The sequence below is a fragment of the Elgaria multicarinata genome, chromosome 22, assembly GCF_023053635.1.
Source record: "Elgaria multicarinata webbii isolate HBS135686 ecotype San Diego chromosome 22, rElgMul1.1.pri, whole genome shotgun sequence".
In the NCBI taxonomy this organism is placed as follows: Eukaryota; Metazoa; Chordata; class Lepidosauria; order Squamata; family Anguidae; genus Elgaria; species Elgaria multicarinata.
The window spans coordinates 2,628,533-2,650,020 of NC_086192.1; the positions used below are offsets into that span (position 1 = coordinate 2,628,533).

The 21,488-nt window shown below is 50.2% G+C and overlaps 1 protein-coding gene across 1 annotated transcript; it reads left to right on the forward strand.

Annotated features, from left to right (window-relative positions):
• The first annotated feature begins 1,288 nt into the window (after nucleotides 1–1,288).
• Nucleotides 1,289–20,740, forward strand: ADORA2B (adenosine A2b receptor). The gene is made up of 2 exons (XM_063146453.1): nucleotides 1,289–1,712; nucleotides 19,737–20,740. The coding sequence occupies exons 1-2, from the start codon at nucleotides 1,357–1,359 to the stop codon at nucleotides 20,407–20,409; spliced, it is 1,029 nt and encodes a 342-aa protein (XP_063002523.1). The 5' UTR covers nucleotides 1,289–1,356; the 3' UTR covers nucleotides 20,410–20,740.
• The last annotated feature ends 748 nt before the right edge of the window (nucleotides 20,741–21,488 follow it).

The window sequence follows — 21,488 nt, forward strand, 5'->3', positions numbered from 1 at the left end:
TCAATCTTCTTCTCCTGTTTGTTTGTTTGTTTGTTTTTAAATTATTTTGGCCACCTTTAAAAGAAGTACCCTTTGAATGCTATAAGTATGAACAACACACACATACACACACACACTAATAATCGAACTGCAAGCAAGAAAAGAGAGAATAATAATAATAATTAATAATAATAATTAATAATAATAATAATTCCAATCTAGTTTTTGGACTAGATGCAATAGATAAGGTCTGCTGGACACTTTCAGATTTCACAATCCCTTGCCTCTGAGCACGTGCAGAGTGCATCCACCTCTTCCCTGATTTTGCTGCTAGCTCCTCTGCTCTGGAAGATAAAGCTCTCTCTTTTTTCCTTGTCTCGTCTTTGATGTAAAAGATAGGAGTGAATGAGCATCTGTCTTACGAAACCGTGGCGCCTGCATCGCCTCGCCCAGCAAGGAGAAAAGGAAAGGAAAAAAGCCGGGGAGAAACCAAGCGGAGTGAATCCATTCTGGGTTTCAGTCGGAACCATCCAGGGCCATCCAAAGTGCTGAACCGCCTCCCCAAACCGGGCTTAGCACTTTGGGTCGATCCTTTAGAGTTCTGACCGAAACCCAGGAGAGATTCATGGCCCCACCGAAACCGGAGTCACCAGCCTCCACTGGAAGGGAAGAAGAAGAAGAAGAAGAAGAAAAGACTGAATTGCTGATGCGCCTCGGATCGAAGCCCTACGGCTAAAAGCAAGGAGGGGCGGGGCCGGCGAGCGCGGCTTGCCCAACCGGGCGCCGAGCCCCGCCCGGAGCCCCGCCCCTCCTCCCCCATGTGCTGATATAGAGGCGCAAGCGGCCACCCGCGGGAGAAGAAGTTGCCAGGTCGAGTCCGCAGCGGGTGCGCTCCGGAGAGTTTGCAGGCGAGTCCTGGCCCCCCAAAAAGGGGGGTGCATTTGGCTGACCCCATTTTCAGGGCCAAATTAAGGGGTCTGCCTTGACTGGGGTGGGGTGGGGACAGGCAGCCTCGAACCCGTGGCCTCCGGGGACCTCCTGCTCGTCTGCATTTGCCTAGGGCATCCAGTTCACTCCCCGGTCCTTTCTGCTTGGAGGAAAGCGCCTCCTCTGCCCTGCAGTGGTAGCCCACGCCGCCATTCCCCGCGGGCCAGCGCGCCTAGTGGCACCGACTTTCCCCCGGGCGATTGCCGCCTTCCGCCATGGCCCAAGGGGTGCCCAGCGGCCACCAGGGCAGTGCCGGCTGACCGCCGCCCGGGGCGCGCCCTGCTTGGCCACCCCATGACAGCTGCCGAGGCGAGGTGGGCCATCCTGCTTGCCAGCGGGCGACTACTTCTCCCGGAGTGCCCCCGGCCGCCGCTCTGGCCCGGACCCGCGATGACGGCGCCCCCTTCTCCGCCGGCGTCCCACGGCATGGATTCGGGCTACATAGCGGTGGAGCTGCTCATCGCCGTCCTGTCCATCGCGGGCAACGTGCTGGTGTGCTGGGCGGTGGCCATCAACAGCACCTTGAAGAACGCCACCAACTACTTCTTGGTCTCGCTGGCCGTGGCCGACATCGCCGTGGGGCTGCTGGCCATCCCCTTCGCCGTCACCATCAGCGTGGGCCTGGACACGGACTTCCACTGCTGCCTCTTCCTGGCCTGCTTCGTCCTGGTCCTCACCCAGAGCTCCATCTTCAGCTTACTGGCTGTGGCCGTGGACCGGTACATGGCTATCAAGGTTCCGCTCAGGTACGGGCCAAGAGGGGGATGAGTTTCCTTCCCAGGCGCGGCTTGGCTTGCTCGCTCGAGCCGCCTGGAACTCTTGCGCTCTCCCCAACGCCCTGGATCTGTAGCCCTTCAGACGCTTGGGGCTCTGACTCCCGTCCCCCGTCCCCCCGAGCCAGCATGGCCAAGGGTCGGGGATGCTGGGCGTTGTAGCCCCAAACTTCAGAGGCTGGGTGGGTGGGTTCCGATCCTGTGTTACGGGGTTCCCTCCTTTTCATGAAAGGAGGTTGTCTGCCCCTAAATTCTCCGCTAGTGATGTCTGAAGATGAAGAGATAGCCTTGGGCAACTGAGTCAAAGTTCCTGTTCAGTGGCCAGCATAGTAGGTAAGCCCTGGTAGCCATGAGTCACGCAGGTGCTGAATGAACCACGTGGAGTCTCCGCTGGCGTTGGTACGTCCCTTGGGGGACGTAGGGAGCAGCCTGGGTTTCACCCCATGGAAACGACGACGCATGTTCTCCTTCCCAGGGGTGTTGTAGGGCCACACAGAGACGGATGGGTCTCTTGGGTCGGGTTCTCTTAGCCATGCCCCCCACTCTCTCTCTCTTTTTTAACCTCAGTTCTCTAGCCTGTGAAATGGGCACCGCAGGGGTGTCAGAAGGCGGTGGAGATTGTATGGAGGGCCCCGATTCAGTGCCAGTGCTTTAAGCGGCAATGAAAGGGCGACACTGTGGAAGGGACTTGCGCTTTGCAGAGACTCAGGCTCAATCTGGCGGCTGATTCATGGAGGGCCAGGGGGTCGGCGTCTCTTAGCCGTGCCTTAGAATCTCTAACCCCTTGTGCCTTCCGGATCAGTGGACTGCAATTCCCATGGTTCTGGGCCAGGTAGGCTGGGTTACAGCCTCAACTCTGTTCTGAACTCAGGAGGGGATGCTGGGAGAGGCTCTTTCCTCTCTTACCCTCGCATGGGGAGGAGAACTATGAATGCTCTTCTACCTTGTGGGGCTGTTGTTAAGGGTTTACCAAGATCACCCCGGATTCTTGAAGCAGCTGGGGGTTGTGGGGGGGAGCAGCTCCCTCCATCTTGCTCCGTGCGCGAGCCGCCCCGGGGTTATCCGAGCAAAATGGCGAGATCCAGCAAAAGGAACAGAAGCAGGAGCCCTTGGTATCTGGAATAATAATGGTGATAATCATATTATGCATTGCTCTCTCAGGGTTGTTGAGAAAATAAAACGGGGAAAACTATTATAATTTTAATAACGATACTATTACTGATTATTATTATCATCATCCCGTTCTCTTTGCTGAACCTAACAGGTCTGTAGAGAAGATAAAAGGGGAGATCTGTGTATATCATACTGAGCATCTTGGATTGATGATGATGATGATGATGATAGCAGCATTTATACAATTGAGATAAATTAAGTGAGAGAGAGAGGCGGGGGAGGAGCTGGTCCAAAGTCAACCCATTGAGTGAGGATTTGAACCCAACCCTTCCCAATCTTAGCTCGACACACTAACCACTACACTGCATGACCTCTGGGCCTGTGTCGGTCTGTGGGAAGGGGTTTCGTACATGCTCTAATCCAGGAATGGCTGCCCCTGGAGTCGAAATTTCCACACACCCCTGTGCTGATTTCTCCCTGGGGTGTTGGTGGAGTTGGTGTTGGGTGAGCCGTGAGTGAAGATTGTAATTCAAGGTAGAGTGCGTTTGAGCAGAGAGGTTCTAGCAGGGAGGCAGGCTCCTCTCACACTAGGCAAGGTGAAACCCTGCAGGGGTGTTCCAAGAGTGCCCCTGAACCCAAACGTAAACGGTTTCCCCTAGCCTGGGAGCGTGAAAGGTATCACTGTCTCCGACGGAGGGCTGCCATGGAAGTAGCTCGAGGCCTTGTGTGTGGTCTTCCTGACGTCCTATTTGGGGGCGGAGGGAAGGCCTGGAGAGAGCGGGCCAGCCCCTGCACAGCAGGAGCCCTCTCTCTCGCCCCGAAGTGGAGGCCTCCGTGCAAACATCTCCTGGGAGTTGTACCTTTAGCTCTTTCCCGCTGGCGGGCCGGAGCGGTATGACAGCTTTCTCTCCTGCCTTCCATAAATCAATCCGTCGAGAAACAGCGGAGGCCTAGTGTCAGGAAGGCTCCGCCGGCCTTACAACGAGCAGGGACCTCAACAAAATGTTGCAGCGTGGAGGGATTCTGTTCAAGAGGCCAGCCAGTCAGCCATGCCCTTTCCTAATGAACTCTATTCCATGTCCTAATTTGTACACCCAGCCGTCCCCCCTGCAAAAATACCACATGGTATTCTGTAGCCACTGAGCATGTTTAAATCTCATTTGGTTACTTGTGGGTTTTATCACCTCCTCCTTATATTTCCTCCCCCCCTTAAGATTTTTTGGACCTTCTGTGAACCTTGGCTTCCCCACAGTTCCCTCCCCCAATTAACATATATATCTTTTGCTTCCTGGTATCCTCCTTTGCACGGGTGCCGTTAACTTATGGTTGGATTTTAGAGCCGGGGGGGGGGGGGATTTTTTCAAACTTGCGGAAAGGGTGAAATCTGGTCAGGGCTCTTGCTTGTCCCAACATTTGGGTGGAACCTCCTTATTCAGAGGCTGTGTCCGTTTTGGCAGGATGCCTTTGTGCTGGGCTCATGGGCTGTCCCTTGGGCAACTGATTGCCCAGTACTGAAAGCTGAATACGAGACTAGATGACTTTCAGTCTGATGCAGCAGGCTCTTCTTGATGCCCGCGGTGTTTGATAGCAGGGGCGTGCAACCTTCAGCCTGCTTGGGTTCCACAAATGACCACGCCCCCTTTCCCTAGCTCCGCCTTCTTCCCCAGCCCAGCCCCCTTTCCCCACAACCACCGATCTTTTCACGGTTTCCTGGCTTTTGCTAAGTCCGCCTGCCCCTCCCCGTTTCTAAACGGACAAACTGCGTCTCCTGGAAGGGAAGACTGTCAAACTAAAATACGCCGGTCTTTGGGATATATGGGCCCCGCCCCTCTCCCCTTCAGCTCCACCCACCGCTGGCATGCGGGCCCCCGAGGCTGAAAAAGGACCGGCACCTCGGTTTGATAGTGCAACGTACCCAACGGTCCACGGGTCCGTCACACAGAGGAGGGCCAGGATCTCTTCTTGATCCTCCCAGAGTGCAGGACACGGAATAACGGGCTCAAGTTAAAGGAAGCCAGATTCCGGCTGGACATCAGGAAAAAGCAGTGCGACGGTGGAATCAGTTACCTAGGGAGGTTGTGGGCTCTCCCACACTAGAGGCATTCAAGAGGCAGCTGGACAGCCATCTGTCAGGGATGCTTTAGGGTGGATTCCTGCATTGAGCAGGGGGTTGGACTCGATGGCCTTGTAGGCCCCTTCCAACTCTGCTATTCTATGATTCTATGCTGGCGCTCTAAATCCCTACCACGCCTTTTCCTTGCTTTCCGCCAAGCCCCGTCTCCGCCCGTCCCTCCATGGAGCGTTGCCAACTTCACAGCAGTGCCTCTGCAGGGCGCGATGTGCCCTCAATTCCCAAAGGAAGTGTTTATCTCTCCTTCCACCCACCTTTATGGAGAGGTTGGTCATCGCTTGCAAATTATCCTGTTCTTTTAACAGCAGTTGCTGCGGCCCCACATTGGGGGACTTGAACAACAAAATAGTCACAATGGTGTTAAACGCGCACACGCGTGCCACCCAAGTGTTGGCCCTGGATGCCAACTTGCACCCAAATGGAGCCACAAACGGAAGAGACTCACGTCAAGAGACCCATGAACGACAATTGTATTCGTTTAAAAGCCTGATGCGTTTTGGACAATTTGTATTTGAAGGCCTTCTTTGAGGATTTATTAGAAATGTCTGCAGAGATCTCTGCAATAATGGGTAAACCCCAACTTATTTAGAGTACGCCCATTGAAATGAATGGGACTTAACTAAAGCCCACTCCTTTCAATGGGTCTACTCTAGGTAGGACTGAGAGGCGTTTTTGTAACCGCACGAAAAAGGCCTTAAAGTACATAAACAGGCCAAAACAGGCTTTCTTTCTTTCTTTCTTTCTTTCTTTTTCTTTTTAACAAATACAATCTTTGTTCCAGCATCTTGGGATGAGTCTCTTCCATGCATGGGACTGCAACTCCCATCATCTCCAGGAGGTTGATGGGCATTGTAGTCCGACACACGTAGAGGGCCCTGGGTTGCCAAAAAGCTGGTTCGCAGCAGCCAGAAGAACTTTCTCTTTCTTATTTGAAGAGCTGCTAAAGGGCTGCTTCGTGGTGGAGGAGCCCCGGTGCAGAGGAAAATCTGGCAGCTGTAGAAAAAAGAGAACCTCTTTGCGACTTTCCACTCACAGCGTCTTGTTCAATGGGGTGCTTTTGGGAAGAGGAAAGAGAAGTCGCTCTGTCTGTGTGGTCGACGACAGCAGATGAGTTTAGAGACACAGAGGACTTGGAACAAGGGTTGTTTATTTGCTGAAAGTGTTGTGTTTTTTACCCTGTTTTTCAGGGTAAAAAGATTCTGGGATGCAGGCATGAAAAAAAATCACACCCAGTCTCTAGTTCTGAAGACGCTTCAGGAGTTCTTCCAAGATGGTTTTGCACAGAGTTCAAGGAAAGGAGCTGCGTTTGTCCTGGGTAGTTGTGTGCAATCTTGCATTCTTACAGTATTTGTTGATCTGTTTCTCCAGTGGAAACGTAAGAGACAAGACGTTGCATCACTTCCCCAGAAGGCTAAAAAACCTGTCATTGCTGAACAGGGCCAGCTTTTGGGGTTTTGTAGAAGAAAGCCCGCGGCTACCGAACAGAATTGCTAGGAAAACGGGAAAACCAGTTCAGAAATCGCCCGTATATTTTACCCATCAGTAATGAAAAGTGTTGTTTTCATTCATTCATTCACCGATTGAAATACTTCTACCTGCCTGCTTTTTAGACACATTCAGAACAATGAGGAGTAGAATTTTACTTTATTTCTGGGATCACAGCTCCGTGGTAGAGCCCTGGCTTTGTGCACAGAAATCTGATGCCAGGGACTGTCTCATATTGATCTTTTGAGAGCCTTTTTTCTTTTCCTTTTAAATGTTGGCAGGGATAAAAGAGAGTGAGAGCAAATTAAAATCTATTCCAGCCTTTTGACACTTCTTTTCCTTTGACTGCATGCAAGTTCTTGTTAGAAGAACCTTAGTTCTTCTAAACCTGGGTGCACATTTTTCCTCCTCCCTCCCCATCGCTTTTCCTTTTGTGTCGTGTCTTTTAGATGGTTGAATTTGAATCCGGGGACTGCCTCATATTGATCTTTAAGAGCCCTTTCCCCGCCACCCTAGTAGTCGTTAGCATGGATGAGAGACAAGACAGGAGGACACTTCTCCTAAGTTGGAAACGGGTTGTCAGCTTGTGCTGGACTGGGATCTCAACTTCATTAAAGATCTGGCGTGCCGCTGAAAGGGCGCTCTTAAGTTCTGGATGGCCACTGTGCGAACAGTATACATTGCAGCCAGGAGTTCCACAGGTAAAGCACGCAAATAGTTCATGGAGAAAATGAGCCTTGGGTTTACCCACACCAGTGTTTTCCTTTGAACACCTAAGAACGCTGTTTTGGGGTTAGGAGGCAAGAAAGCGAACGCCGCAGTCAGGCAGGTGTGGGGCGCCACCGCGGTGCGATTTCCTTTGAAACCCCTCCGTTAGGAAAAGAAAAGAAAAGGTGAAGAGTGCAAAAACGAACCTTTCCTTTCAGCAAAAACGAAACTTTCTCTGCGGAGGATAGATCAGCAAATTTGTCTTCTCTCCCCAGATTACAGTGGGTTAATTTACTGATGGATCAATTTTGCAAACGTTTGGGTTGCAGGCTACCATTGATCCTTGCGGGACAGCGGACAGGGGTTGAAATTCCAACGGTCGCGTCGCGTCCCATTTCGGCTACTTGTGTGGTGTGACCTCACTTGCCCAGTCTGGGTTGGGGGGAGATAGTCCTTGCAAAAGGCCGTGGGGCAGAGTTTGAGGGTGGTCCAAGGACACAGGCCAACCAAGACCCCTTAATAGGACTGGAAAGCCCGTGCCAATGTAGTGTTGTGTAGTGGTTAGAGTGTCGGACTGGGAGTCATAGAATCAAAGAATAGCAGAGTTGGAAGGGTCCTACAAGGCCATCGAGTCCAACCCCCTGCTCCATGCAGGAATCCACCCTAAAGCATCCCTGACAGATGGTTGTCCAGCTGCCTCTTGAAGGCCTCTAGTGTGGGAGATCCGGGTTCTAGTCTCCACTTGGAAGCTCACTGGGTGACTTTGGGCCAGTCACAGACGCTCAGCCTGACCTGCCTCTATGGACACTGAGGTAAAAAGATGGGATAGCAGTGCGATAAATAAACAAATAATATGTAGCAATAGCTTGGGTGTGAAGATAAGTAAAGATAAAGAAGGTAACTCCATCCTGAAAACCCATTTCCTGGAAGGTACTGGGCCTCCTAAACAAGGCAGTAAGCCTATATACACTAGTTGCTGGGGAACATGGGTGGGAGGGTGCTCTGGCACTCAAGTCTTGCTTGTGGATCCCTGGCCGAAGGCTGGTGGGCCCCTGTGTGAACAGAGCGCTGGACTGGATGGACCCTGGGTCTGATCCAGCCTCAGGGCTCTTCTGAGGTTCTGATGTTTTTACAATGTGGGATCAGCTTGTCCGTTTGGGTGTGTAGTTACTGCAAATGGCTCTGAACTTCCTGGAAAGCTGGTAGACCCATATTTTAATTCTTACATTAATGAACAGCGGAGTTCTCCAGCGCCCGCAGTAGCATGATGGTGAAACTTTGGACCCTGGATTTATGGATTAGTTCAGTTGGGAAGCACACAGCTAGCACTTCGTTTCTCCCCCGCCCACCCTCCGTCAATGCCATTCCGTGTTCCATAACTCTTTTTACATTTCTCACCTCTTTGAACAAGAAGCGCGCAAATGAAACCCGTTTGCCAGCCCTGATTTTAAAAGCAAACAAACCCTGAGAACGGGCAGTTTTTAAGCTCTGAGCACATGGCGGTTTTTAAACCCAAGGCACGGGCAGGGTTGCGTTTTCGACATACTTAAATTGCAGCGTGTGGCATGATGGCGGGAATAAAATGGAGTTTGTCTACTGCCTTGACACTACAGATGTTAACGGACGTAAACATTGTTTTGTTGTAGGAAAGCGTAACTTTATTTATTTATTTATTTATGTATTTATTTATTACATTTATATACCGCCCCATAGCCAAAGCTCTCTGGGCGGTTTACAAAAGTTAAAACAGTAAACATTTAAAAGTAAATCATCATTTACTTTTTAAAGTAAATCATCATCAAATCAACATGTGTAACCATGTGCATGCCCAGCTGAGGACCCAGCAAGCCTCAACCCAGGGCTGCCAGGCTGCCTTTGACTTGATGGCCTGGTTCACACGTAGCGACAAGCCGGAGTATGTGTTGAATCATGGGTTGTCTTTGAATCGTGGGTTGTTATGTGTACACCTTGCACTATGGTTTAATTATGGGTTTATGACCATGAACAACCCAGGAAGAGAGCCCATGGTTTGTTATTGGGTTGTGAACTCTGGGTTCACAACTGGTTAACAAGCCGTACTTAAACCATAGTGCAGGGTTTGCACGTAATGAAAACCCATGATTCAACAACAACCCATACACAACTGACACTGAGCCCGTACTCTGGGGTTTAAGTATGGATTGTTAAGCACGAACAAGGCAGAGCTCACAGCCCATCAACAAACCATGGATTCTCTTCCTGGATTGTTCATAGTTAACCCATAGTTAAACTGTAACGCAGGGTTTGAACATAATGACAACCCACGATTCAACAATGACTCACACTCAACCCATACTTTGGGTTGTTATGTGCGAACCAGGTTTATGTGTCACCCATTGTGTTGGTCTGCCATTTTCGGGCCTTCTTCCAACTCTTTTGCCTTGCAGTGCTGGTGTATCTGGAGAGATCTTATCCAAGTGGAAATGTGGGGGCGGAAACATTTGGTGTGGCTGGGGAACATGGGCGGGAGGGTGCTGTTGCACTCGTGTCCTGCTTGTGGGCAGCTGCTTGGCCCCTGTGTGAACTGAATGCTGGACTCTTGACCTGATCCAGCCTCAGGGCTCGTCTGACATTTTTTTTTGGAAGATACACAGACAGACATATTTATTTCTATTGGAGCACTTTTCACTCCTAAAAACTGATTGTTTCACAAAAATTTACGTGTCGCCAGCCCTCCCCAACCTGCTGCCCTCCAGATGTGTCGGATTGCAACCCCTATCATCCCCGTGCTGGCTGGGGATGATGGGAATTGCAGTCAAAGACATCTGGAAAGCATCAGGTCAGGGAAAGCTGGCATAACCGAAGGAAACGGATACAGCCTTAACTCTGACTGGTCAGTTTCCAAGTTGTAGCTGACTTATTTGTCCAGAAAATTACCCCTGGGAAATATCAGGACATCTAGCACCCACAGCTCTTTGGGGATGCTAAAATTAGGACGCTGCGTTTTCCGTGCCCTTCCGTTTTCCTCCTCCAAAAATCTAAACAAGGTGCAGAAAACGGTTGCTGTGAAACTCTCTTCAAAAGACCTTTTCCCTCCAGCCGTGGCCTCTCCAGATGTGTCAGAGCTTGGAATTGTTAGATCACAAGCTGAATAGGAGCCAACAGTGCGATATGGCTGCAAGAAAGGCAAATGCTATTTTGGGCTGCATTAATAGAAGTATAGCTTCCAAATCACGTGAGGTACTGGTTCCTCTCTATTCGGCCCTGGTTAGGCCTCATCTAGAGTATTGCGTCCAGTTCTGGGCTCCACAATTCAAGAAGGACGCAGACAAGCTGGAGCGTGTTCAGAAGAGGGCAACCAGGATGATCAGAGGTCTAGAAACAAAGCCCTATGAAGAGAGACTGAAAGAACTGGGCATGTTTAGCCTGGAGAAGAGAAGATTGAGGGGAGACATGATAGCAGTCTTCAAATACTTAAAAGGTTGTCACACAGAGGAGGGCCAGGATCTCTTCTCGATCCTCCCAGAGTGCAGGACACGGAATAACGGGCTCAAGTTACAGGAAGCCAGATTCCGGCTGGACATCAGGAAAAACTTCCTGACTGTTAGAGCAGTGCGACAATGGAATCAGCTACCTAGGGAGGTTGTGGGCTCTCCCACACTAGAGGCATTCAAGAGGCAGCTGGACAACCATCTGTCAGGGATGCTTTAGGGTGGATTCCTGCATTGAGCAGGGGGTTGGACTCGATGGCCTTGTAGGCCCCTTCCAACTCTGCTATTCTATGATTCTATGATTCTATGAACTCCCATCATTATAGCCAGCATGGGGATGATAGGAACTGCAGTCCAACACAGCTGGAGGGGCCCCTGATTAGGGTGGGCGGTTGCTTTACAAGTGTTTCAGAGTCAAAATAATTTCCAAGCCAAGCTTTGTGCCTTCTTGACTACAGCGTTTGTGCTCCGTCGACATCCCAGGCAGGCTTCCTCGGAAGTCAGCCCCACTGGGTTCAGTGGGGCTTATTCCTTTCTAAGAGGGTTTAGGGTCGTGGCCTTAAGTGGGCATTATCCACTTCTGTTTTCCTAGTTGGGGCTATTAGAAAATCTTTTGATATATTTGTACACTAAGTGCAATTTAACATGGTACATAGTTGGATTGCAACTCCGAAGCTGTTTGGATTGCAACCCCGAAGCTGATGGAATGCAACTCCATCATTCCCAGCCAGCCCAACAAATCAGGGGGAGAGGAGATTGGGAAAAACTAATTTAGGAATGGGACTATTAAGCCGCCCCTTCTGGCCGTGAGGACTCTAAACACCAAAAGACTCAGGTAAGCGAGCCAAACCACGTGCTGCTTAAAACCCTGTTGACCTTTCATGGGCTCGGAAATGACTCATCTTTGAGTCAACGGAGGCGTTTTTGAATCAAGCTTTCTGTTGGGGGTGTGTTTGTAGCAGACAGAGCACGAGGCAAGGAAGTACGTTTGAGCAGATTCTTTCCCCCCCTTTTCTTTGTAGCTGCCGGTTTTATCAACCCACGAGATGCCCCCGGGCGTGGGCTGTAACCAGCTACACGCGCTGCAACTTCGGAGAACTCAGCTTCGGGTTGGGTTAGAGTTTCCTACCGTTATGAGCTGAGAAATGACCTCCGCTGCCCCTGCCTGGATGCAAATTAACAAATAGTTCAGTGACAAGGATAAATAGGAGAGATCCGGCTATTGGGCAGTATAGAAACGTAATAAATAATAAATTCAATTCATAATAAATAATAATGCTGAATAATAATGGTGGAAACTATAGCATCTTAGCCACGTCTTCCAGGAGTTTCCTATGGCAATGAATCATAGAATTTCCTGCGATTATGAAATGAAATGCGAAACCTACTTCTCCAACGCTGCTGTTTCTAAACCGGGGAAAACGATGACAAGAAGACTAAGAGATAATAGTGTTTAATGCAGGGTAGCTGGATCTCTCTCAGCCCAGGGGCTGAATCCCATTTTGGAGACCCCCTCGGGGGCCACCTTGTGTGGGTAGGCGGGGCTTAAAGGCAGAAGGGGAGGGGCAACACTTGGAAAAAAATGCTGGCATATTTCAGGATAAGGGCACAATCCTGTGCATGTCCAGACAGAAACCGTCCTACAATCCTATGCATGTCCAAACAGAAACCGTCCTACAATATTATGCATGTCTAGACAGAAAAAGTCCTACAATCCTATGCATATTTAGACAGGGGGAAAAAGTCCTACAACACAGTTGTGGGACTTTTTTCTGTCTAAACATGCATAGGATTGCACTCTAGAGCTCTTACTGCCTGTAGCTACACTGTAGGATATGCATTTCAGTCTTTTAATATGGGGGGGGGCGGGGCGGGGCGGGAACTGCCCCAACCCTACCAAACAACTGGCAGTTGGGAAAGCGGGTGATGTTGGGTGGACATTTTTTCAGCACTTAATTTTCCGTGGAAAATCTCCGGTTTCATGAGTGCATTAGTAGCAATGAATGGACTACCACGTGCATATACAATGGCAGTTTTCCCGTTGCGATTAATATTTTTTGGGTAATTATCCCTAGCAAGGACGTGGAACTCTGAGCTCTGAGCAGTTTGAACTCTATCCAGTTTTTGGGGGTTGCTAAAATGCATTCGCGTGTTACATACATATGGCTTGTTTCCCCATAAACTTAAATAAATGTAAGGGAAGTGCACGCAGTTGAATTTTTACAAGTATTCCAATAAAAATGTCTGCTTAAATCACATTAAGCGTGCTTCCATTTCCCCCCTTAAACATTTGAGGTCAAATAGTTGTGGTGTATTGGGACAAAAAAGTTTCATTTTTTAAAAAAAGTTTTGTTATTTACTAAATACAAGTAAAATAAACATGCCGAATTAGATCATTCCTCAGGACATCAGGAAATTTTCCGATGCAAACTGAAAATTGCCGTATGCAAATTACCATATTTACCCTAATAGGGGAAAAAAATCCAATTATAAATTTTCTGAAAAACCTGCATCACCACTCAAAAACTGTAAGAATTTCCCTAAACTGATAAATGACCCCTCACTATGCCCGTCCCGTTGCCCCTTCCTTAACTTTTGGAAAATAAAACTCGCCTCCAGAATTTATATCAGAGGTGCTCAAAATTAAAAAAAACCCATAAAGGTGTGCTTTTTGTGTGTGTGTTTTTAACCGTGCGTTGGCTCACGCTTTTCAAACTATGAGGTCTAGAAACCCACTTTCAAAAATTAAAAATACGACAACTGGGGTGTCTGGCTTTTCGGCCTGGTGATTTTGGATTTGGTTTTTATCAGCTGTTGTTTTAAACTGGTGTGTGTGTGTGTTTAAATGATAACTCCTTGCTTCTGTTTTAAGGTCCTATGACTGCAATCCTATGAATGTTTAGACAGAAAAAGGTCATAGAATCATAGAATAGCAGAGTTGGAAGGGGCCTACAAGGCCATCGAGTCCAACCCCCTGCTCAATGCAGGGATCCACCCTAAAGCATCCCTGACAGATGGCTGTCCAGCTGCCTCTTGAAGGACTCCAGTGTGGGAGAGCCCACAACCTCCCTAGGTCATTGGTTCCATTGTCGTACTGCTCTGACAGTCAGGAAGTTTTTCCTGATGTCCAGCCGGAATCTGGCTTCCTGTAACTTGAGCCCGTTATTCCGTGTCCTGCACTCTGGGAGGATCAAGAAGAGATCCTGGCCCTCCTCTGTGTGACAATTGTCCTACAGTCCTATGCATGTCTGGCTGGGAGCATGCTGGGAGTTGTAGGATTTTGTATGTGTGTGTGTGTGTGTATGTGTGTGTGTAAACCTTAGTCCTGTGCAAAAGTTAACCCTTAAATTTGCAACCTTAATTTTAAAAGCTGCTTTGCACATACACAGATGGGGGGGGGATTCGAGATTCTGCAGCAAATTCTGCAACTGTACCTAATACTCACAACCTTCTGCAAACAGAAACACTTGAAATGGCCACGGAGAACATCTCCTGAAGGTGCAGCTGGGCAGCCGAGCTGCCATTGCGGGCGGCAGAACCCGTTCAGCGAGATGCTTCGATTAGGGAGGTGGACGCAAGGTTTTGAAAATGACTCGTTTGTATTTGGGATAACTGTTGGCCTCGAGATGACCCGAGCGTGTACAAACTTCTCCTCTCAGGGCTTTCAACCTCTTTTAGTCCGAGGGCTGAACGTCATTTTGGAGAAGGACTTGGGATGGGTGGGGCGAAGGCAAAATGAGGCAGGTAATGGGGACGACGGGGCACGTGCCCCCAAATACCCACAGGTTTGAGCTTCAAGTTCTTACACCCATTAATTCAGCCTTAGGATAAGTATTGCAACATTGTAGAATGGGGGGAAAGCTGGATGGGGGGGGGAACATCTAAGGATTTTTGGTTGAGGTGTGATTTGGAAACCAGGTGGGGCCAGATTGTGCATTTCTGCTCCCAGCCTCAGTCTCTCCATCTGTGTTGGGGGATAATAACTAGGGCTGTCCTCCACTTCACATCGGAGTGTAGAAGCAATAGCGAGGCGGCCTGATTTGCCCCTGACAAAGGCGGAGATGAAGCGGGTCGGGGGGGCTGTGGATCGAGGCGAAGAGGATCGAGACCAAGCAGATCCTTCGCCTCGATCTGGAGCTCTGAAAAAAAGGTAAGTGGGGGCTTACCTTGCACTGCCACAGTCCGTGCGGCAACGGACCGTGCGGCAGAGCCAGGTAAGGGGGCAGAGGGAGGGGGGCTTACCTGCTTCTGTGTTCCGGCAGCAGCTTCAACTGAGCCCGAGGACTCAAACTGGAAGACCAGGTCGCAGCTGCGGCCTGGTCTTCCTGTTTGAGTCCTCGGGCTCAGTTGAAGCAGCCGCAGACAAACATAGGTAAGGGGGGAGGAGGGAGGGGGGTCTTACCTGGTGGTGCCGGCAGCGCTGTGGAACTCCAATTTGGAGCCGGAGCTCCACAGCAGAGCAGAGCGGCCTGTAGGCAGATCGACGCAGGGTGGAGCAGGCCCGATCTGGAATTTGCGGATCGGGTGCGGATCGGTTCGGGGTGGGGTGGGATTCCATGCACAGCCCTAATAATAACCCTGGTCTACCTTTTAAGGCAAAGCGTGTTCTAAGGATGACTGGGATAATGTATGTCAAGAACAGTGGAAGAATTGCAGTGTATGTGAGCAGAGTTACTGAGATAGCAACTACGTTTTGAACCCTCTGAAAAGGTTATGGTTTCGTGAAGCGTGGGCTAATTAATCTGACCATTGGCTACCGGCTTCCACGGAGCTATTTTCAAATGCTTCTGCTTGTCTCCCTCTGTAACGGGGCCTCCGGAACAGGTGAACGTTTCTACGTCGATTCTGTCTCAGCCTCGGTTATCCGTTAATCTGTGAAATGCTTCAACCCGCTCGCCGGTTTATTGCGAAATGATTTATGTGTTTGTCTGCTTCATTTCTATACCGCACCGCAGCCAGCAGTTCACAGAAAATTAAAACCGCAACACGCAAGGTGACAAAATGTCCCTGAAAGCTTGTCGAGCGAACCAGCAAACCGGAAAAATAATTTTAAAAAAGACGCCCAACTTTGAGCATGAATTATTCACCGCCCTGCAAGCAGATAAACAAAGTTTCCCGAGACGCCTTTGTTGTGTTAATGGCCGGATCAATAATTGATTGATTGATTGATGTGGAGGGACACGTGGCCAAAGAGCGCCGGAGTGCTCTTTGGGGGCGCATTAATATTTGAGCGTTTTTTAAGTGCATCAGGGAGAGAAGAACTTCTGGCCTCCAGGAATGAGATTGTGTGTCGGTGTGGTCCATTATCGGCTGTACCGGATGCAGAAAACACAGGGAGACAGGAGAGAGAGGACCAGGGCCAGGGCTTCTCTATCCCGGCCTCCAATTCTCAATTACTACGGTTAAAGTAATTCTCCGGACTTAGCCGCTGCCACCGCACCTACAGATGTCCGTCTCTCGCTGCTTTCTGGGCTTAGCGGAGCTGCGCACCATGGTCTGTCGGTTTACCTCACTGATCCCATCCAGAGACAAGAACCTAGTTCAGGAAAATGGTCACGCAGGGTTGCATGTAAACGGAGAGCCCGTTCTGTTTCCTTCCAGAGATTAATATCACGTCCCCTTTGGGTAGTTTCTGCTGCGTGGGCAGTTTCATCGGTGTATGGTGTGTTGCAGCATAAGGGCAAAACAGCAGGTCTCTGCCTGCAAGGAGCTTCCAGGCTCCTGCAGAGTTTGACTTCCTGAATCTGGAGGTTGCTGCCCCCCCTCTCCTCCAGTCCAGCTATGCTGATGCTAAATCCCAGAAAACTGTGAAAATTTATCTTTTGTCCACATTTCGAGGGAGCGTCCTACTATTCTAAATTCTCCCTGGAAGGCTTCAGCCACATGGCTCAATTTGAGGTTTTCCGGGGTCTGCAAGTTCTGAGTTAGACCCTTTCTCCCGGTCGGCACATGCGCAATCTTAACTTGGCTTCAGGAGCTGGCGGCTCAGGTTCAGCAAAGCGGGCCCTCGGCTTGCGAGGACGCTCAGGTCGTGCAAAGCTCGCTGGGGCAGCTCACATCCTGCAAGGGTGGCACCTTGCTCGAGTGGGTCGCAGTGGCCAGGAAGTACGTGTCTTAAAAAAAAAAAAGTCAGCAGAGGTGATTGCTGTCTCTCTATAAAAAATCTTCCATCACCCTATTTCAGGCATGAAATTCTAACTAAGCAGTGTCGTTCCGTTTCCATGGGAGTCTGGAGACGCAGAAGGAGAATGCCGAGACCCATTCATACCCTTGAATTAAAAAACCAAACAGGGAAGGATACTAAATAGAAATTCAAATAAATAGCAGAATGGGCTCCTTTGTGGCGTGTGCATGTTGGGGGGTGGAGAGAGACACTTTCCCCTGTGTGTGATGGGGCGGAAGAGCCATAATTTGACTGTTTTTATATTCTGATACGTTCTCCCTTCCTCCCCAGTTAAAGGGTGTTGTAATGAAAAAGCTCTGCTCTTTTTCCATTTCTGTCGGTGCAACTCTGCTATACACTTAAACAACTGTCTAACCTGTTTTGATCCTCTTTGGGCTTCCTTCTGGGTGGGCCTGCAACATCACGCTGCAGTGTAAAGTGCTTCTGTTCAGCTATCCAGCCAGCCAGCCAGCCATGCCCTCATACAGAGATACCATTCCAGTACTATCCCATTTTCCTATCCCCGCTGCCAACCTCGTTTAGCCGCTTCGAGGGTTTCCCCACTCCTCTTCGGCCTTTTGTACTTCCACAAACCTCGGGTGCCCTCCCGCCCCGCCTGCCGATACAATACCTCCCTCTTTGTGTATCGGTGGTGCAGTTTGGGCTGAGCAAGCGACGGCACGCACCGCTCGGACATCGAAAATAGAAGGAATTCCAATCGCAATTACGGAAGTCTGGAAGTCATTGTTCGGTGGAATCCCCACCGACGACTTCTTTATCATCTTCTGCAAAACCCCAAAGCTCTTAATCTGGATGAGATTTGGGGGGTTACAATGGGAGGGAAACCATTTTACATCTTTTCTGCTACAGACTCTTATTTATTTATATTTGGTATACAGTCAACCAGCGGGCAGAATTCTTGTCGCAACAGCTGCTCTAGGCCAACTGCAACAGACTGAGATGTGGAAGAGTTATGCGGTCTAGCGGGTAGAGCAGCCTCTCTCAACTTGGTTTCTTGATGTGTTTCGGACTACAACTCCCAGCATTCCTGACCTCGGGCCATGCTAGCTGGGGGTGTTGGAAGCTGCAGTCTGACAAGTGTGGGGCACTGGTATAGTGTCTGGGCTAGGAGTGAGACAACCTGGGTTCAAATCCCCACTTTGTCATGCTGCTCCTAGAGTCGCCGTCTCTTGGCCTAGCCCACCTCGCAGGGTTGTTGTGAGGCTAGAAAAGCGCAGGGGGAAAGGGAGGATTGCGCAGGACACCTTTGATGTCTCAGAATAAAAATAGGATAATATTTAGTGGGGAGTGGCTGGACATGGGACCCATGGCCTGCCACGTCCGTTGACATGGACTTCTTGGGAACTGAGGAATCTGGGGAGGGAAATGTTGGCTCGGTTCTCCTCCACGGCCCCCTCCTCAGCCAAGGTCACGCGTCCGCCCCCCGCTGCTCCTGACATCCCTCCATTGTCCTCTGCTGAAACCCTGCTGCTCTCCTCTTTCCCACAGTGGGGAGAACAGAGGTGGAGGGCCCGTGCGTTCGCGGGGGAGAGTTGGCTGTGAACATGACCAGGGTCAGCGCCACCGCTTTCCCCTGCTGGAAAACAGGATGGGCTTGGTGAATGCGCGGCCACGGTTGGGACCACTTCGTGGGTGCGTTTGGTGGACTCAGGCGGCCTTGGCACAATCTCCGGACTGGGGGGGGGGGGGGAAACGTGGAGGTGTGAAAACATTGGGAGAAATCAAGCTGCGTGAGAGTGGTGGAAATAGATCAGAGGCAGTGAACAAACCATATCGTTCCTCGCATCTCTGCTGTCCTCTGCCAGAAGCAGGACACTGGGCGACCCAAGTTTGGGGCTTTCTTTCTTAGGAAGCGGAGAAGATGCTTATGTATTCATCTGACGTTCTCCAGCATGGGGTTGGTTGGTTCACAGGGCCCAGGGTTGGTTGCCACTAGACGACCAGCAAAGTCTTGGGGCAGGACTTCAGGAAACGCTTGTCTCATGGGAGGGGGGAATCCGCCTGTTCCACAAATACCGCATGGCGTAGTCAGGCAAACGGATGGGGCAGAAGTCGGAAACTCTGCTCGGCAGTCTCCGGGTATCGATAGGGGGTTGAGTGGCTGAAACCTTATTTTTGGGATGCATCAAAAAGTCCTCTTCTTTTCCTGCTTTTTTGAGTGATGCAAATGTGGATCATCCAGAGTGAATCCGCCCCTCTGAAATGTGCATACAGTAAAGCCCCCCCTCCATCCCCTGCACACCCCAATTGGCCGCCTCCGTCTCCTTCCCCCTCCCAACTGGTGGCGAGTCTAACCGCATGGCTGCGCCCAGGGACCACCTTCATGCCACGTTGATTGGCCGGGCAGGGCTGTCCATCCTCCTCCTCAACGGAGGGGCTGCCCTGCTTGTTTGGCGCAGAGGAAATGAATTACTCTTAAAGCTCAAGCTCTGAACGTTTTCCAAGTTTCAAAAATTTCTGCACATCTGCACTGCTCAAGCTTCGGTTTAAAACAGAAATGCACAAAACCGCTCTGGTAGATCTTGAGAAATAAGCCTTTCGCTGACGTGTAAGATTGGCAGGCAATTCCTGCGGCGCTCGGAAGCCAGAGAGGTGTCAGGATAAGGCGTGTGGGAGGAGGAGGAGGAGGAGACTAGGCACATACTAGCCCCTCGATCAAAATAAATTACGCAGGGAAGGTGAGTCTAAGAGGGGTTGTAACCTGGGGATACCTGGTACCGAATTTGTCCCGGGGACCTGGTGTTCTGCAGCTTCGCCTCCCTGTAACCTTTGTGGCATTAACCCGTCCTGCCCCTGTGGTCAAAGGAGTTCACGAGGGACATTTGAGAAGACGATTACGGGCGACCTCGGTTTAAAATCCTCGCACCTGGATGTCCCCCTTAACCCTGGGTCCTTTCCGTCCGCAGGTACAAGAGCCTCGTGACGGGGAAGCGGGCCCGTGGCCTCATCGCCGTCCTCTGGATCCTCTCGTTCGGCATCGGCCTGACGCCGCTGATGGGTTGGAACATGCGGGACGAGGTCGCCAAGAACTGCACGAACGTCACGGGGCCCTGCCTCTTCGAATGCCAATTTGAGAGCGTGGTCCCCATGCAGTACATGGTGTACTTCAACTTCTTCGGCTGCGTCCTGCTGCCCCTACTCCTCATGCTGGTCATCTACGTCAAGATCTTCGCGGTGGCGTGCAAGCAGCTGCGGCAGATGGAACTGCTGGGCAAGTCCCGCACGACGCTGCAGAAGGAGGTCAACGCGGCGAAGTCGCTGGCCATCATTGTGGGGTTCTTCGCCGTCTGTTGGCTGCCGCTTCACATCGTGAACTGCTTCACCCTCTTCCAGCCGCAGCTCTCCAAGAAGAAACACCCCTGGATCATGAACACGACCATTGTCCTTTCTCACGCCAACTCGGTCATCAACCCCATCATTTATGCCTACAGGATCCGGGATTTCCGGTTCACGTTTCGCAAGATCGTCTTGCGGTACATCCTCTGCAAAGCCGATGATTTCCCCAAGTACCCCAAAGAGGGCGGAAGCAGCCGACACCTGTCCGTTTGCAACATCAGCACTTCCCCGGCCTGCATCTGAAGGCCGTGCCTGAGGGCCGGTTGGACGGCGGCCTCCGATACGCCCGGAGGAGGGTACGGCAACTGACCGCCATGAACTTTTGAACTGCCGCGGTTGAATTACATGTATGATATTTTCCTCCATTGAGCCAGGGTTGGACTAAATGACCTCTGGGGAACCCTCGGAGCGTAAAAATGCTACGGTTCTATGAAATGCCATGATATATATATTTAATATATTTTGTGTCTTGGATTTGTTCGTCTTTTTTTAAAGTATCGCGCCTCATGGAGGGACCCTTCGGTTAATGCCCGTGCTTGTCTGAGCCCTTAACAGATTCAACTTGGGGGGGGGGGGGATAAGGTGTACCTTTTTCTCTCTCCAGATTTTTGTTTAAAAAAATTAAAACACACATTCAATTCTTGTCTCCATAACAAAGGCAAGTTTTCCAGCTGTGCTGCTTTCTCTCTCTCTCTCTCTCTTGGTTTTCTTTTCTTTTGAGTGTGTGTGTGGGGATTTCTTGAGTGTTTATTTTTCAATGCTCAAAGAAAGAACTCACATTGGGAGCCGAGAGAAGCAACGGCGTTTTGTTTTTTTACCTTTGTGACAACTGGTGGTTTTGTATAACGATTTCGTTTTTCTTCCTCCCCAAGCCTGTGTTTTTATTTTTTAAATTTAAATTTCTCATCGGTTCTTTGACGCTGCTGGTATACGCAAAAGGGAAAACGTTTTAGGTCGGCCTATTAAAGTATAAATCGTGCTTTAAAACAACAACAACAACCCTGAACAAAACACTGGTAGGGAAGGGACAGAGTTAAGGGGAATTCGTGTCCTTTATCTGAACCATTGGCTTTAATTAGGAACGGAGAAGGGCCTGGATGGAAATGTTTTCGTTCCTTTTCGGGTTTTTAATAAAAGTCCGTTGCTGCAGGCGACTTCTATATTGCGCTGGACGTGTTTTGTTTTAATTCTTGCCAAGGCTTAAGCTTTGAGGGATGTCTGATACCAAGAATTGAGCAGATGTGTCTGCCTTTGACTCTTCATAATCAAGGCCGTGTGGACAGTAAGGCAAATACCTAAATCGATGTCTCTGGCCGGGCTGC

Coding starts and splice junctions, on each gene's coding strand:
- ADORA2B (XM_063146453.1), top strand. CDS start 1,357: ATGACGGCGCCCCCTTCTCCGCCGGCGTCCCACGGCATGGATTCGGGC. Junction 1,713..19,736: donor GCTATCAAGGTTCCGCTCAG/GTACGGGCCAAG, acceptor TTCCGTCCGCAG/GTACAAGAGCCTCGTGACGG.